A 19,375-nucleotide genomic window follows, 5' to 3' on the forward strand; every position below is an offset into this window, starting at 1 on the left:
AGTCACCTGACATTGTCTAGCAGTACAGATTTTGGCAGCTGGGGTGGTAAAGAGAGGAAAGCACCAATAATGTGGCTGCAACCATAGTGGAAAAATTTACAGCAAATGGTTGCTGCTGTGATCTGACCTGATTGAAGCTCAGTACTTCCCACCACTACTTGTAACTTTACCTGCCATGTGTCTTAGCTAAAACTTGCCCATTTAACTGTGCCCATTGGGGAGCACTGTCAGCCAGTTCTAGAGATCACGGCCCACTTATCTCACTTACACAAGTTTTCACTGTGGCCACATTATTAAGGAAAGATCTGCTTAAGCCAAACTTTATTCGGAGACAACTTTTCTGTTCAAATAGACATTTTTCTGAATCGTGCTAGTTTCATTTGAAGTTTTGGAAAGAAAAACTTTGCTAAGCCATCCTATGCAAAGGCATGCTTTCACCCATGTGCTCATATACAGTGCATCTGAAATGTGAAAGAATAATATGTTAAAATTCATCGTACAAATGGCACAGGAGGGATCTATTTATGTCTTTTTTTCAGACTTTAGTTCAGCTGGTCAGCAGTCTCACAGGGAACGTGAATTTTATTAGCAAGGTGTATATGAAGTTTACCAGCTGAACAGCCTAATAAATAATAAATAAAGAATAATTTGGGTGTGGAAGAAAAAATAAATATAGGCATGGACTGCTGCTGTGGCTTATAAAAATACTCACTCAATAGACCTTTTTAACCAACCAGATGAAAAGCACATTCTAAACTGAGGTAGAATAAATGGCTTCCCAGAAGTGACCAGCAAACGGTTATTTTAATCAGCATAGAATGTTTCTTCTCTGCTTACTCTAAAAATAAACCTGGCTTTCACAATCCTGCCCAACACATGACTTTCAAACAAAAAACTTGGCATACTAGATTTGCACAAACTCCATAAATTAATCGCATGTTAATTCTTAAAATAATAATAAGAAGAAGCAATTTAGCTAAGCTATAGCTGACATATTTGGGATCCGTTATCCGGAAACCCATTATCTACAAAGCTCCGAAATTATGGAGAGACCGTCTTCCGTAGACTCCATTATAATCAAATAATCTAAAATTTTAAAAAACTATTTCCTTTTTTTCTGTAATAATAAGGAAGATATAGACAGTGTCTCCATTTTGCACACGGTGATTTATACTAACATATGGTCATTATGAGGAACTCCAGTACTTTTAGCCATCCATTTAAAATACCTATGACTCAATATAGTTTTTTAAAAAGTATAAACTTTAATTCATCACTATTAAAACAGTATTTTTTCAATCATGTGTACAAAGTTGATATTATTTCATTTAACCTTTAAAAATACAATATATAGAATATTACAGTTATTGAAACAATTGCGTATAGATTGGTGTATTAGGATTAGTTGATGAGGAAGAGTTAATGCTTCAAGCTTGCATTAGACAGTCCATGGATTCCTATTTGAGGAAAAAGAGATTGATGTGGGAAAGACATGTCGGAGGAATAAATCACTGAAGGCACCCGCTCTAAATTGTTTGAAAAAAGTCTCTGAAAGAATTCCGCGTGCTGGAAATAATTAGAGTCATTTGTTACTTTTAAGAAACATAGTATCCTGTGTAGAAAAGATGCTGAAAGCATGTAACAATGTAAGCCGCCTTCACTTCTTCTGCTGCCGTATCGGTTTACCAACAGCTTGTGAAGCAGTAAATCGGTGGCTGATTGACTCACTGTGCACCGGCTGCAATGTGAATGCATTCAATGTGAATGCAGTCTCAAAATAGCATGAGTGACAGTGAACAAGAGGTCAGTGAGGCTAGGTATAGAAAAAAGTATTCAAAAAACGGGGAAAAAGACCGACAAGGCGATCAAAGAGAAAAAGAGGGCCAAATACAATTAAGAGACAGGACGAAATGGGGCTACCCGTCCAAAAGCAGATACAGGAAGAAGATTCAATAAATGAACTGCAAATAGTGAACCTGTCAAGCTTAGAATTATCCGATTCTCATATTTCATTATTGAAAAAAGGATTGAGTTTTTGCCCAACCAATAAGCTTGATAGGTTCAAAGTTGTAAAAGATCTTCATCTATTTGCACGCCGGTTAACCTTAAAGAAATTATATAACAATATGCCGGAACGAACGACCCTAACCACTAATGATAATTTAGGGGTTGATTTATTGCAGTCACTTTTGAGTGAATCTGACCCAAGGGAAGACGCAGATAGTAATGAAGAAGTGGGCTTTTCCTCTTTAAAGAAAAAGTCCACATACATGCCAAATTTGTCTCAAGTACCCAACATTAGAGCATTTGTACAAAGAGTTGAAAAAGAAATTCTGGCCCTTTCAGTAACCCCTATTACTTCAGACAATTTAACAAGAGGTGAGCGGATAGCACTAGCCGAATTGGGTAGGAAAAAAGATTTAATAATAAAGGTGGCAGATAAGGGAGGTAATGTTGTTCTAATGGAGGAAAGTAAATACAAACAAGAAGTAAAGAGACAATTAAGTGACAGACAACAATATCAGATCCTACCAGCTGATCCAAAAACTACTATTCAAAATAGGCTTGAACAGCTACTGTTAACCGCTAGACAAGAAGGGATTATTTCGAAGAAGGAGTTTGATTTTCTGTATGTAAGTGATCCCACCACCCCTACTTTCTATGTGATCCCTAAGATACATAAAAGTTTAGACAATCCACCAGGACGTCCAATAGTTTCAGGGATGGGAAGTACCACTGAGCCATTAAGTAAATACGTTGATGAAAGTTTGAGGATTTTTCTTCCAACTCTATCCTCATTTGTATTGGACACAACAGATGTAATCAGAAAAATTGATCAACTCCCCATCTCTGAAACTACTTTGCTTGTAACTTTAGACGTTGAAAGCCTGTATTCATCAATCCCGCACAATATAGGTTTAAAAGCATGCTGTGATTATTTGTACAGCAGAGGACATAAATATCAAAAACATTCTGATTTTATTTTAAGATGTTTGGATTTCATACTCAATAACAATGTCTTTGTGTTTGATGATAGGTTCTACCGACAGATTAGAGGAACAGCAATGGGAGCCACGTGCGCCCCGACATATGCCTGCCTGCACTTAGGCCGCTGGGAGGACCTAGAGGTCCATACGGTAATGGAGACATGGGCCGGTGAACACGTGGCTCTCTGGGTGAGATATGTGGATGATATACTTCTACTATGGGAGGGTGGGTTACCCCAACTCCATAGATTTGTAGATGAGTTAAATACCAATGACAAAAATATCAAACTCACTTTTAGTTTTCATGAACAAGAAATAGCTTTTTTGGATTTATTAATTTTCAAGAAAGATGGCATTTTGTGCACAAAAACATATAGAAAAACTACAGCTACTAATACCCTCCTAAGGGCTGAAAGCCACCATCCAGAGTCCCTAATCAAAGGTATACCGATTGGACAATTTCTGCGTATTCGCAGAAATTGTACCTATGATGACGATTTTAATTTTCAAGCTCTGGAACTAACAGAAAGACTTGACAATCGAGGTTATGACAAAAAATCCATAAATACAGGGCTCATGAGAGCAAAAGGAACAGCACGCTCAGAGTTGCTGTATAAATCAAAGAAAAAAGATGATAACACTGTAATAAGATTCATTACAGAATATAACAATCAATGGGGAGATATACAAAATATCTTGAAAAATAATTGGGACCTCCTTTCGGCAGACCCAGATGTTCAAACTTGGATAGGAAACTATCCGAGGATGACAGCAAGGAGAGCTCCTTCTTTAAAAGACAAACTTACTAGAAGTCATTATATTGGCTCCAGAGCTGAGCAGGTCACTACTTGGCTACCCGAACGACAACGTGGCATGTATAAATGTGGCCATTGCAAATGCTGCACGTTCATAAAAAAATGTACTCAAATTAATCATATAAATAATGGAAAGAAGTACAAGATACATGATTTTATTAATTGTCAAACCAAAGGAGTAATATACTTAATTGAATGCGAATGTCCCGTAAGATACGTTGGGAAAACCAAGAGGACATTAGGAACAAGGATATTGGAGCATGTGGGCGACATAAGAAGGAAATCAATAAAAAGCACAGTCGCCCGCCACTTCAATTCTGTACATAGTGGTAATGTAAAAAATCTAAAAGCAGTGGGCCTAGAGCAGGTCACACTGGGCATTCGTGGTGGTGATATAGACAAAATTTTGCTCAGAAAAGAGTTACAATGGATTTATGAGCTTAATACAAATGGCCTAATGGCTTAAATGAAGACATTAAATTTGGAGTATTCTTGTGAAAAAGTTTATGCATTACCATTTGATGGTTAATGATTCGTTTTTTGTCCTGTTATGTTTTTCTTATAGCCTATGCAAGCAAAGCTGCTCTGTTCCCACAATTTGCCATAGTTAAATATGGTGATGAATACAAACTAAAAATTTAAGTGATAATTGATTAATTCAAATGTGGAGATGACCTATGACACTGTATAATATAATTAATGGGTTATATTAAATAATTAATCTGTGTGTAAAAAACGATAAAAAAGTTGCATGTACAAATAGCAAGTTCATTGGCTTACTATTCTGACGTACTTCACTCTCAGGCATTTAAATAAGTTGCCAGATAATGACATCATTACGCCCTGACGAAGCCTGTTTGGTGAAACGCGCGTTGGCGTGTCATGATGGAGGAATCACCCGCTCTCAACCGCTCCTAACCAAAGATTGCGATAAGTCTGGATGTTACTTGAATAAGCCGTAAAAAATCTGGAGACACACGTGCATTCCCTCGTCTGAGTTATCCGAGTCTGGACAAAAAGACACTAATGCAGACCTTGAACTGAGGGTAACGTATACTTGGGGCGGCTTACTTGCAGGCATTCACATTGCAGCCGGTGCACAGTGAGTCAATCAGCCACCGATTTACTGCTTCACAAGCTGTTGGTAAACCGATACGGCAGCAGAAGAAGTGAAGGCGGCTTACATTGTTACATGCTTTCAGCATCTTTTCTACACAGGATACTATGTTTCTTAAAAGTAACAAATGACTCTAATTATTTCCAGCACGCGGAATTCTTTCAGAGACTTTTTTCAAACAATTTAGAGCGGGTGCCTTCAGTGATTTATTCCTCCGACATGTCTTTCCCACATCAATCTCTTTTTCCTCAAATAGGAATCCATGGACTGTCTAATGCAAGCTTGAAGCATTAACTCTTCCTCATCAACTAATCCTAATACACCAATCTATACGCAATTGTTTCAATAACTGTAATATTCTATATATTGTATTTTTAAAGGTTAAATGAAATAATATCAACTTTGTACACATGATTGAAAAAATACTGTTTTAATAGTGATGAATTAAAGTTTATACTTTTTAAAAAACTATATTGAGTCATAGGTATTTTAAATGGATGGCTAAAAGTACTGGAGTTCCTCATAATGACCATATGTTAGTATAAATCACCGTGTGCAAAATGGAGACACTGTCTATATCTTCCTAATTATATATTTTTCTGCCTCCTGCACCGCCAAAAATTGTTGGTTGAGTGAGACTAAATTAAAATATTGGGTGAGTGCTATGCCATTTTTCATATTTTCTGTAATAATAAAACAGATCATTGATTTAACCCAAGATATAATTAATCCTTATTGGATGCAAAACCAGTTTATTGGGTTTATTTAATATTTGCATGATTTATTAGTAGGCAAAGAATGAAGATCCAAATTATGGAAGACCCATTATTCGGAAAGTCACAGGTCCCATACCTGTACACACAAAAAACCCTCTATAATTATGGTAACACAAGGGTTGTTGCTTTTCTACAAAAAATACTAGCCTTACTATATTTTTATCTTGTTTCACCTATTATTAACACTGACATGAACCTGATTTTTTACAGGCCATGCCAGTATAATACTAGCCAGGTGGCAACCATAGGTGACACAGGAGATAACTATAGGCAGTTAATCATCAGCTGAATTCAGCAAATATAAAAAAAAAAACATGGGCCCCTTCTAAATTTCTTGTAAAAGGTGGTAAAGCCATGTATTAATATGCCCTCCCACACTATAACAGTGCATGGCAACATGCAGACGCTGCAGAGATCTGGTCACTCCTATAATGTTGAATCATTCTATAAAATGTCAATTAACCCGTTCCAGGTTAAATACTTATAATATAAGATTAAATTATAATGAAAACACATTTTACGTGAGCATATTTGTAAGCTATGACAGTCTGATTTATGGTGGTTTACAAGAAAGGTACAAAGTAGGGCTGATTTGCTACATTAGAAAATGAAAAGCTAAAAAAAGAAAATTCGAAATGAAAGCTAAGATCCGATTGGCTGCTATGGAAAACTCCACTGAGACAATTTAGCACTTCTGTTAATAAATTAGCCACAGGGGGTACAATTTATAACTGATGTTCATAACATTATAAAATTTGATAAATGTTTTAGAGAAACACTTTAAAAAGGACTAGAAGTAAATAAAATATAGACAGCCCTTACATTAATTGGCTTACTGAATCTCACACTTTTTCCATAAATGTGTCCTTACATGTATGACTTGTTTCCATGCAATTTGAATTGCAGGATCCCAGGGAGTGGCCTTATTTCCTAAAATGGCAATTGGCTATTTAGGATTTCCCAATGGCACATGCTATTAAAAAAGTATACCATTATTATGAAATGATTTATATTATGGCTTATTTGCATGAAGCAGGATTTTACATTTCAGCTGTTTTATGCAATCTATATTTTTATAGAGACCTACACTGTTCAGAGGTATAATTTTACTTTAAAGGGATCCTGTCATCGGAAAACATGTTTTTTTCAAAACGCATCAGTTAATAGTGCTACTCCAGCAGAATTCTGCACTGAAATCCATTTCTCAAAAGAGCAAACAGATTTTTTTATATTCAATTTTGAAATCTGACATGGGGCTAGACATTTTGTCAATTTCCCAGCTGCCCCCAGTCATGTGACTTGTGACTGCACTTTAGGAGAGAAATACTTTCTGGCAGGCTGCTGTTTTTCCTTCTCAATGTAACTAGGGTTGCCACCTTTTTTAAAATGTATTAACGGCTGCTGGGGGGCAGGGTCACAAAGGGGCGGGTCGTGACGTCAAAAGGGGCGGGGAAGAAGTAAAAGATAAGGTAAGTTCCAGGGGATTGGGGGCAGGCCGAGGGCTCCTTTTAATGGTACTACAAATTTACCGGCAGCTACATTGCCGGTAAATTTGTAATACCGGCCCGGCCTTGGCAGGTATTTTACCGGCTAGGCCGGTAAAATACTGCCCGGGTGGTAACCCTAAATGTAACTGAATGTGTCTCTGTGAGTCATGGGTTTTTACTATTGAGTGCTGTCCTTAGATCTACCTGGCAGCTGTTATCTTGTGTTAGGGAGCTGCTATCTGGTTACCTTCCCATTGTTCTTTTGTTTGGCTGCTGGTGGGAAAAAGGGAGGGGGGTGATATCACTCTAACTTGCAGTACAGCAGTAAAGAGTGACTGAAGTTTATCAGAGCACAAGTCACATGACTTGGGGCAGCTGGGAAATTGACAAAATGTCTAGCCCCATGTCAGATTTCAAAATTGAATATAAAAAAATCTGTTTGCTCTTTTGAGAGCAATTTTTTTCCCATGACAGTATCCCTTTAAGGGTAAGTCCACACAGGGCGTTTTGGGGAGATTTGGTCGCCTGGCGACTAATCGGCTCATTTTTACGGCGACCAATCTCCCCAAATGCCTTCCCTGATTCTGCTCTGGCTAAAATTAAAAAACGCCGGTGCTAATCACACGCGGCGGATCGTTTTCCAAAGTCGCAGGAAACTTCGAGCGACTTTGGAAGGCAACCAAATCTCCCCAAAACGCCCTGTGTGGCCTGACCCTAAAAGGATTATATTGGATGGTGCTGTTAATCATCTTTGTACTAAAACACCACAAACCTTTTAATGAACCTACTTAACATTTGTTTAAATGTCTTGCCATACTGCTTTCTTTGTTCCTTTTTCAGAGCAAAAATGGTAGTGTTTTTGCATTATAAGGATGTCAGAAGCAATATGTGGTTACCCGTTTCATTTGAAAACAAATTTTGTAAACCCCTAAGCATTTTACAGATTTTAATCTCTATGATTACCAAGGTAATAGAGAAATATTGCTTGAAGAGAAATAAGGCAGATTCAATGTTATAAGAAAACTTTTCACCCAATTCAATTCCAAATTTCCCCATAGTTTTTTTTGGTGTGTTCATGGAACATAATCTGGTCAGGTTAGGGTTTCATGACAACATGCCCCAGTGTACTGAATAATCCCTTCCAACTCATCCCATTTTCACCCATTTCAAAGTCCGCAGTGTTCTATTCCATCAACAATCATGACTCTCAAATCCAAAAAACAGTAAACACTTTGGAATATGGCTACAGTATGTTACCTTACTTCAGTGAAATGACTGATAAATTCTTGAACCCTGCCTAAAACATTAAAGGAAAACTATACCCCTCAAACAATGTAGGTCTCTATTAAAAGATACTGAGTAAAACAGCTCATATGTAAAACCCTGCTTCATGTAAATGAACCATTATCATAATAATATACTTTTTTAGTAGTATGTGCCATTGGGTAATCATAAATAGAAATAATAAAAAATAAGGGCCGCCCCCTGAGATCGTACGATTCACTGTGCACACGTACAAACCACATGTAAGGTCACATGAGCCAATTAACAGACAGAATTATGTCTTTTGCTTCCTGTTACAGTTAGGGGCACATTTACAAAGCTCGAGTGAAGGATTCGAATTAAAAAAACTTCGAATTTCGAAGTGTTTTTTTGGCTACTTCGACCATCGAATGGGCTACTTCGACCTTCGACTACGACTTCGAATCGAACGATTCGAACTAAAAATCGTTCGACTATTCGACCATTCGATAATCGAAGTACTGTCTCTTTAAGAAAAACTTCGACCCCCTAGTAAATCTGCCCCTTAGTGTTGTAGTATTTCTGGTCAGGTGATCTCTGAGGCAGCACAGATAGGGTCACGAAATGGTGGTTCAGGGCAAGAGATGTAAAAGGGCAATGTTTATGTAAATATATATTCCAGTTTGGTAAGAATCTTTAATATGTCATTCAATTTGATATACAGTACACTATCTGTTGCTTAAGTATTCATTTTGGGGGTATAGTTTTCCTTTAATGGGATTTTATCAGGAACAACATTTTCTACTCTTCTTATCACATTTAGCAACCAATCAGAAGTGCTGGTCACATGTTAAAAAGCAAATATCTTATTAGTTGAGATTAATTACTGCTCATGGGCAAATTATGCCTTTAATTACATATGGGGGTAAAAGTAAATTATGCATGTACAAAAGACCACAAATTAGTCATGTGAGGATGACCAAAAACATGCAGGACCCATGGTTCATGCAGTTCAGGCCAGCATATATACATCCTTTGCAGGTCATGTTGGGTGAAGGGCAGAGTTCTGCATGCAACATCATTATGCCCTACTTCCACCTTCAACTGTTGGTATTTTTTTACTTGCACCTGCTTTACCCTGCCCCCTTTGGTGACATAAAGGGGACAGGGCATATAAATACATATGGCAGGCCAGGTCGGGTGCAAGTCAACTTTTTGTTGACCCACATATCACTACCACATACATCTCCACCTTTTCTCTTCAGAACAAGCACAGGAACATGTAAAAGCAATACTAAAAAAAGGTATAGGAAAAATTATATGAAAAATCTTCTAAATGTAATATGGGTCGTTAACTTCATATTGTCGAGCAAGAGGTAAGAGACAGCACCAAATAGGAACTACTGTAGAAAAAAATTATGAGTAATCAGCCTATGCCCAAAAAGGTTAAACAAAAATTCTTTACAATGTTTGTGAAAAATTAACATCAATTAACATTAATCAAGTAACACCAATTTTAGATGTTGCTTTTTTGGCACACATAGAAAAACAGTTTCTCAAAAACAAAAGAAAACAACCCTGCTACAATCTGACAGTTAAGCAATATCTTTATTATACGAAAAAGGTGTCAGCACAACATGTCTCAGCGTTTTTGCCATCTGTATGAGGAGAAGTAGCTCTTTCAGAGAGAAGGGCATGTTCTATGCTGTATCAGATTATATCAGCACATAATCTTACAAACTTCTCCCTGCCAATGTTTTTGCAGTAGGCCATTCGCCATTCTCTGGCTCTGTGACATAAAGTAATAATATAACCCAAGTAAAAGTGTTTAATTTAAAACAATGGTAATGGCAAACTTAGTAATACAATAAAAAAATTACATTCGTTTAGCATTTCCAGGTATGTAATTGCCTCTAAAACTTCCTGTCATAATCACAGTACTTCTAGGCTAAGATGTTTCAGACCACTCTCATGGGGCAAATAAATCAACTTTGTACTTTGTATACTGTGATGGTTCGAATGGTGCACAGTAGATATACATGGATATTTTTATATAATTCAATGTTTTCTGTTGCTCACTACTGGCATTTATTTTCTATTCACAAGTAAGCAATCCACCTTATTAAAGCACCAGCATTTGCTATAGACAAATAAAAAATAGCTTTAGGCAGAGGAGGGTGCTGTGATGGCCATGAGTCTCTCTGAGGATGAATAACCTTCAGCAGTATAAGAAGTTTTATTTTTATAATGTCCCTGAAATGTAAACCTCATTTTGCCATAGTTTTAAAGTCTTATTCCCTTTCTTTCTAGGTTGCCATTCAAACCAAAACATGGTCTTTAGAGTCAACACATCTAATTGCTAGAAAGTAGTTCACATGCTGAAGAGAATATGGGAAAAACCTGGCTGGGCTACACAGATCCTTGACTCTAACCACAAATAAACATATGTAGGATAAACTGGAAAGTCAACTGCATGACAGGCCTAATCATCTAATATCAGTGCCTAAACTCAGTAATGCTCAGTGGAATCAAATCCAAACTATTTGCAGTTAATACAATCTGTTGTGTCATGTTCTGGTACCACTAAGTGAATGGTTGCCTAATATTCATATTCATCCAAGGTTTTAAACAAAAGGTCCAAACCTCCATACAATCCCTAAACTATTTTGGTTTATTTGTATTTCAGGTGTTCTTGGCTGGATTTCATCTCTGACCCTTATGCTTTGTGGCTACCTTACTTCTCCACTAAGCAAAGGAGTCAGTCTGCTGGCTGGTTATTTGTTGTCCCACTTGTTTCTGAGTTTGTTTATCAAATTCATCTACATAGTATATGGTACTGTGGGGCACTGGGGGCGCAATTAAAAAAAAAACTACTGTTACCCCAACCTGAGTGTGGGCTCTATTAGCCTGCACCTTTGGTTGTGAATAATATTTTTGCCCAACAGGTGTCCTTTAATTCCCCCATTCCTCATACTTTTTAACTTTCCATATACCTCTTTTACTTCCCATATATTTTCCTTTTCAGCTTAATAGTATCTCTCTGCTTTTGTGTCACCGCCACTCTCCTACCCTTTACTGTTCCTAAATCTTGAGGCACCATATGTTGCTGGACTGCAATTTCAAGAATCTTTCATCTTAATCAAGAGATGCTGAGAGTTGAAGCTCCATAAATCCTCGAACGCTTTCATTTCTCACCATGAGCCATTTTACTATTTCCTCCTCTCTCCATGCATAATTTTTCTTTCTTTTACTCTCCATGTACTATTCTCACCTTCTTTCCCCTTTCTGTTTCACACTTTTGGAACCATGCTATAAGACCTAGTAGCAGGTATGTACCATAAAGCTCCTCCTGAAGCAAAAGAGGTGGTTATAGTTACAAATGAATTGTAAGCCTGGTTTTCTGGAGTGTTGCCTAGCTTAGGTAACCTCACCTGACATGTCTTTGAAATCCAGAGGCATGTGGGAAAGCTTACGTGAAATAAACCCAAGAAATGTGCATGCTACTTCCCTAACCTTGCAACAAAAAAAAAAAAATAAGATCAGATGAGAGGTCCAACTCCTGTCAAGAACAGGTACCAGAAATACAGAACAGGCTGCCCATTACAAACTCATCCTGGCAAGAAGTGGAGCTTGATTTCCACATCACACACCCAAGCAAACAAAGGTTCTACAGAACTCGATCCTGAAGTCCTGTGTTTCTGACTACTGACCTTCCCCCTACACACTTGCTTATACAGAACAGGGTTCCAATTTCAAATCCTGCATTCAAAGCCTGTTTCAGGAAATGCAGGGAATTACTCTCTACTGACAACAGTTTGTGATAAATGCTTGTCAAGGCAAGCAAATTATATATAAGCTCAACATAAATCAAATACCTTAGAATTACAAATAAATAAATAAATATAAACATACACATACATATACACAGACACACAGACACACACAAATGATGCACTGAGAAGGTATGCCAGAATAGATTTTATCCCCCTCCCTGTGGTGACTCTGCAGATTCCAGAGGTGGACAGGGGGTATCAAATAGAAACCATGCACCATGTGCTCTGTTAAATAAAAACAACAGCTTTTCTTAATTCATAAGCAATGGCACAATACATTTAATGCATTTTCTGGATTCTCATTAATACAGCTATAATGCACATACTGTCAACACGGATACAGCAATATTTGCTGAGTATGTCAATTTAAGTTTAAAGGAATGAAAGGTATTTTTTCTAAATCAGATATGTTTTTGTCTTAAAGGGTGGTGGCACACATGGTTATTCGTGGAGATTAGTCACCCAGTAACAAATTACCTCTTCTTCGGATGACTAATCTCCCTGAAATGCCTTCCCGCAGGCTAGAATGTGAATCGTGGGCAGGATGGCACAAGGATCAGTTTGTTTTTCCGAAGTCCCCTGAAGTTGCCTCACAAGGAAACTTCAGCGACTTCGGAAAACTGAAGCAATCCGAGTGCCATCCCACCAGCAATTCACGTTTTAGCCAGCGGGAAGGAATTTCGGGGATATTAGTCGTCCGAAGAGGGGGGGATTTGTCACTAGGCGACTAATCTCCCCGGATAGCCACATGTGCCACCACCCTAAAGGGTCATGATCCACACAGAAGTGGGATACAAATACAACAAATCATTTTTCTGCACTGCACATATGTATGTCCAAAGTGAGTTTATCATTGGATAACTCATTTGACAGTATTTTCCAATGGTATGAAAAATATTTTACTTCCTTATCCCATACAGGTTCTGTTGCATTTTGAAAATGTAATAATAAAAACTCTTTCCTTTAAAATTAATGAAATATTAGAGCATTAATTGTTCGGTCTGGCTTGCAACAGCATTCCAATTTGTCCCATATTGTTCAGCTGGGTAGAGGTCATGGCTCTGTGCATTTCAGCAAACTAAAACTAAACTAAACTTTGTGGACTGAGTTTCTTGACTTTGGACCCTATATATCTGTATCAACTTGTTGCATTATAAATGCAGTGATAATAATTCCTGTGAAAATAATTGTGGTGAAGACGTAGCCCTTGTGCTTTGCATAGTGATCCACTGGTTCCGAGTTAAATTCCAGCTTGGGCATTATGTGCAAGAAGTCTGTATGTTCTGCGTGTGTCTATTTGGGTTTCCTTTGGCTGCTCCAGTTCCCTATACACTATAAAAAATTCAGGCAGGTTCATTGGCTCCTGATATAACTGAAAGTAATAAGGCCCTTAGATTGTAAGCTCCACTGGGGCACTGGGACTGTTGTGAATGATGTATAATCTCTTTAAAGTGCTGTGTGAATATTTCAGTGCTACATAAATAACAGATTATATAATAAAACAGAATATTTTACTATATAATAATTTTTAAAATAACTATAAAATAACGTTACTAATAAAACTAAATACTTTTTGAATACTTTTTATTTTACAGCTTAGGGAGAAAGGAAATGTAAAAATACAATATCTTTCCCTTTTGAATATATATATATATAGTTAATAAGACAAAACAATATTTCTTCCAATTACATGCCACAACTGTAGTGCTATATATTGTAAAGTATTTCACAAGACGGTTTGGGGAAGATTTTAGAAAGCAGCCCTTAACAAGCTGTTGATTATCAAGGAAAGAAACCTGATCCTAAGCAAGTACGTACAAAACCTTCAGTGCCTACAGGACTTGAGCAAAGCCCTGATTTAATTTCATGACTGCTGTGTACAGATAGCTGGCATTACTAAAAGCTACTCTAATATCAACTTGTTAAATTTGAACCCACACTCGGCATATCAATATACACACCCAGACTAACTGGAGTCAAGAGAAATATTTTGAGAGCTATTTTTTTTTAACCAGTGTATAATGCTGCACTATAGCTGGGCTGAATACATTCACAATTTAGAACTAGCACAGAACGGCACAGTTAGAAAAGTAAACTTGCACAAAATAAGGTTATTCAATTACAAATGCCATTGGTCTGAACAAGGCTTGTGTGTTAGATTATATGTAACTGTGAGCATTTACAGTGAAACAGCTTAGAAGTTTAATTCAGTTACAAGAACGGAGTATTTAAAATAAATGATACATACTAAATTTGTTTCCTTCCCCCAAAAATGACATTTAACTTCCAAAAAGCCCTCTCCAGAGCAGGTGATGGACTACATTAGAAATGTGTGCTATAAAATAAAAAAGGATAACAAGCAACTAAGTAACAGCAAAACATCAATGTTTAAAAGGCAGACCAAAATGTAAATTAATTTGTTAAATTATCTTACCTTAAGTAATTTTACAGATGGTTTACAAGGCAGTTCTATTGTGGGGCTTCTTAAGTGCTGTTTCTTATAGCTACTAACCCTACTTTTATTTCCAGGTGCAAACTGTATGTGCAAATAAGAGGACCCTGATTTAGGATATTTACATTTATGGCTGGATGCAGAGGACCGTTTTTGTGGAGGCCCTTCAGACACACTTCTTTGAAAAACATGAGTTAATTGGCATTTGTGAATATTTTTGTATCCCTGCTCTGAACGTCTCCCCATCTGGCATTCCACAGTTTTTTTGGAGGGAGAATATGCGGATGTGCTGCGCAACAGTCGACAATGTTGTGAATCTATGTTCAGCTGAGGTTTATCCTTGTGCAGTTTGGTGTGTTCAGCAACAGAATTGCAAATATTTGGCAATGGAATCTGAACAAAATCACTGGAATCAGATGCAAATGAAGGTCCATCTTTTCCAGCTTTCACTGTCTCTAGACTCTGTGGAACCAGTCCATCTTCTTTGTCATTCAAGTAAAGTGGCTTAATATCTCTAACCTCACCAACATTGCAGGTATTTTTGGAAAGCCGAACCCCATTGACTGCTGTCAAAAGGGACCCCTTGGAAGCCACTTGCTCTTCTTTTTGTGTAAAATCATTAGAAGAAAGCATAAGCTGATAAGATGTTTGATAGAAGCCCCTGCTTGTTGGAGGGACTAGACTAGTTGGAGACGTTGGTGGAGTGTCAGAGGGACTTCTAGGAAAAATAACTAATGAAGAGCAGCGTCGTAATGGAATTTTTGTTTTCTTCCTTGCTGGAAGTTTTACCTCCTCTTTTTCTGTGTAATCCAGGTCAAAATGGAAGTTGCACTTGTTTATAGGCAAAGGTTCTTCCAGTTTACTTCGCAAAAACTCACTAATTTCTTCTGGGTTCATGAACAAAGCATTACCATTGGGTAATGCATTTAAGTAATTGCTGTCACTTAAAGAATAAGTACAGCTACTACTGTCACTTAATATACTGTTAGCACATGAGCCAGCATCACTTGCAGTACTTGCACAGGAACCATAGTCACTGCTGTTGCTACTGTAAGGTCCATTGTCACTTGCAGAAATGCTAAATGAACTGCCATTTTCAGTTGAGGTACCAGTACTGATGCAGTTGTCATTTATGGCTGGTTGACAGTTATAATTATTGCTTGTAGTAAAACTAGAATTAATTCCATCCTTGTAAGCATTGACAACGCAAATATCTTCCATAGCAGGCATGGTGTTGCCAGATTGATGACATCTGCTATTTCTGCTTGGCTGCAAAGAAATCTGCACTGAAGAACTTTTTTTGCATGGTGAAGAAACAGAATGACCTCGATGTATAGGAATAATTTCTGGGGCAAAGGAATTCTGTAAGGTTTGCCTCGGAGACAGCCTCATTTGGATAACACCGGGTGAAGTTGTTGGAGAGAGTCTTTTAAAACACATGTGAATATTACTATCCAAGCCATGTCCAGAGCTTTCTGATAATGGGTCAGTGTTGCTTCTCCTAGTTGCAAAGTGAAGTCTTAACCGCTGAGCCATTTGTTGATTCTGAACATATTATGGGTTTTAAAAAAGAGTGCTCCCTTTCTCCGAATCCAAACCAAAAGCAGCAGTAACGCATCTAAAATAGGTGCAAGAAAACACACACACACACTCTGAAAGTGTCCCAGTCAACAAGAGGCAAAGCACATCACAAAACAAATATTTTCCTGGGATCCTAGCTCTGCACCGTCTTGGATATCTTCTGTTTCCACTGCATTTACTTTCCAAGCAGTTGATTTCCAGCGACCTTTAAGCTCAGCTTTACTGCAGCATACTGGTTGAAACACTGCCAAGCATGTTTCAGTTCTACTTTCCCATATTTGCATGAATGAGTCCTGCCCAAGATCAACAGACCTCTTGCATTACAAACCTAACATCTTTTTCTTGCTGTACCTGGTCAGACTGAGCACTTGCTCTATTTGAATCAGTATGTGTTGGTAAGCAATTCACAGCCTCTCATATTTTTACCCATAGATATAAAGTTACAAGAAGTTTCAAGGAATAAACGTCCACACAATCAAGTATCAGTATTTGGATTTCATTTCTAACGCATATCAACTGCTGTAGTATCTGCAAGAAATGAGCACTTACCTGTATTATATTTTTCATTTATTATAGAAAATACTTTTATTAATTTGGTGGACTTTTTGCGTTTAAATTTGTATTCATTTAAAGCGGGGAATCATTTTATTTACTTTTAAGAACTCAACAAATAAAAAGACTAATATAATTACATTTACAGTAGTCAGTTACTTAAACAACAAACATCTAGAAAGCAATTGTGCCTGTGCTCTGTGTATCTGAAAACATCATTTATAAGTAGCTACAGGGTATGGTACATGCTATTTAAATAATTATACTCAATGTAAAATACTTTAAAAAATGTCAGTGCAGCAAGTATTAAAATCTAATACAGTTAAATAATAAAATGTAGGTTTTAGAAGCAAACTTTATCACTTTACAACTGTCTTGTGGCGGCACCTAGTGGTTAAACTAAAACTACTCTTTTTGGGGAATTCTGAATAAAAAATTATACAGCACACCACCAATTTACTCTTAAAAAGACCAGAAAAACACAGGATAAAGTAAGATCATGGAAATACATTTTGCATTATATATTGGAGGGACCATAAAAAACAATGTAAAATGAGTAAATAATTCATATCAGGGTTTGTAAAATTCAGGTTGCACTGAAGTAAATGTATGGCTAGTAATTCCTTACATATAAACAACACCTAGTTAAACAACTCCATTGGATACATCTTTTCTGTAGAAAAACTGGCAATTAAATCATACACAAAAAAATGGTTTTATTTTAATCTTTGAATGAGGAAATGAATGTATACGTAAGAGACAAGAAATTTGCCTTGTGGTATCATTCCAGTTCTTCCTGCATTTTCCACAAGGTACCCTCCAGACCCATGAGTTTTTGCAGCATGCCAGAACGCAATTAGATGACTGTGAAAACAACCCCAGTGTCTGAAAAGTCACAACGCTCACAATTTAATTATATGTGGCTTATGTGTATAAATCCATATAAAGAACAATCTAAAAAGACTATATTGTGGCCTCAGTAGATTCTATGTTCCATGATGACTTTTTTATACACACTGGGGTAAATTTATCAGAGTGAAATTCCGCCACTAGAGTGAAATTCAGCAGCTCAGAATTCATTTCTATGGGATTTTGAAAGGCGTATTTATCAATGGGTGAAAGTTCACCCTTTGATAAATACGCCTTTAAAAGTCCCATAGAAATGAATGGAAAGTGGTGGAATTTCACTCTAGTGTCGGAACTTCACTATTAACTTCACTCTTTGATAAATATACCCCATAGTGATTTGTTCTATGTGGTAATGCACAGCATAGGTCTAATGGATTATCTGCAGATGTAAGGAAAGAAATTATTCCTTTCTATAGCAGTTCTGATAATACAGGGCTAAATCTGTAATATTTGCAGCTTAAAACACTGTTTGGAATGATATATTTTTTTATCCCTAACTTCTTCATTAACATGGGCAGAATACCACAATGCCAAGAGTCACAGCCATAACAGCGGCTATTGCTGTTTTTTTCCCCTTTGAGCAATGAACAATGTAGGGTGTCATATTAAACAAAGGCATATTTCTAAAGCAATGTTTTGATGTAGTAAAGGCATAGTCATCTTTTATCTAGTCTATAATCTAGTTATTGGAAACCTATTAGATCAAGTACTGTGTTTCAAGTTGAGGTCAGAAATCTTGGGGGGAAAGGGTCTGAGCGAATCTCGCATGCCCAGACTTTTTTTAGGGTAGTCTCACTGGTATGACATTGTTTATCATGCTCTTATTTGTAGCCCCCAACTTGATTTCCAGTGTAATGCAATTGTTCTTTTGGTATATTTACACAGTTATAATAATTAAGGTTCCATTGTAGTTTTCAAGGGTCAATTGATGTCATAGTTATTTCTGAGAACAGCATTGTCAGCTACAATTACAATTCATGACGTTCTTACCCTCTTCCCACCAATAGGTGGCACCTCTGGAACATTGATCGAAGCCCACTGTAGACTACATGACTGAGGGACCATTGATTAGATTGGGTTACTTACAATAAATACAATTCATAAAAAAATAGCCTAACTGTTCCTACATAGTTACATAGTTAAATCGGGTCTAAAAAATCCATCAAGTTCAACCCCTCCAAATGAAAACCCAGTATCCATACACACACCCTCCTGGACTTCCAAACATCATTATTATTCCTATGGTTATTCAAGATGTCAAATAAAATAACACTAAATAATTCCTTTCAGTATAAACCTCTACAGATGCCAATTATGCTATCAGTGTTCATAATGACTTACCAAACGATTTTCATCAAATACTTCAAAGAGAAGTCTGTGTTTTTGTGGATATACCTGTCAGGAAAAGTAGAGAAAATACATGACATAAGGGAATCAAAATTTGTACATTTGTACCTATGTATGACCATTCAGCACATACAAAATAAAAGGGACCATACACACATGGTGACAAATGTATTTATTACATTTATTAAAGAGACCATGTAATTTTTTCAGGCAGTGAGAAACTTCCAAGTATTTTTTCAGAGTTTACTAAAATGGAAAAAGTTGGGTTACTTCATCT

At 37.0% G+C, this 19,375-nt stretch overlaps 1 protein-coding gene across 3 annotated transcripts in view; it reads right to left on the minus strand.

Annotated features, from left to right (window-relative positions):
• Positions 1-19,375, minus strand: part of nedd4.S (NEDD4 E3 ubiquitin protein ligase S homeolog) — an 83,168-nt gene that overhangs the window by 49,643 nt on the left and 14,150 nt on the right. The window contains exon 5 of one of the 3 annotated variants that reach the window (XM_018255458.2): positions 19,093-19,146. In XM_018255458.2, the coding sequence (XP_018110947.1) occupies positions 19,093-19,146 (54 nt within the window). Of the gene's footprint in view, positions 1-14,691; positions 17,921-19,092; positions 19,147-19,375 lie in introns of those variants that run through there. The other 2 variants (XM_041588312.1, XM_041588311.1) reach the window with 2 other exon arrangements.

This window comes from Xenopus laevis, chromosome 3S, assembly GCF_017654675.1.
Source record: "Xenopus laevis strain J_2021 chromosome 3S, Xenopus_laevis_v10.1, whole genome shotgun sequence".
Taxonomy (NCBI): Eukaryota; Metazoa; Chordata; class Amphibia; order Anura; family Pipidae; genus Xenopus; species Xenopus laevis.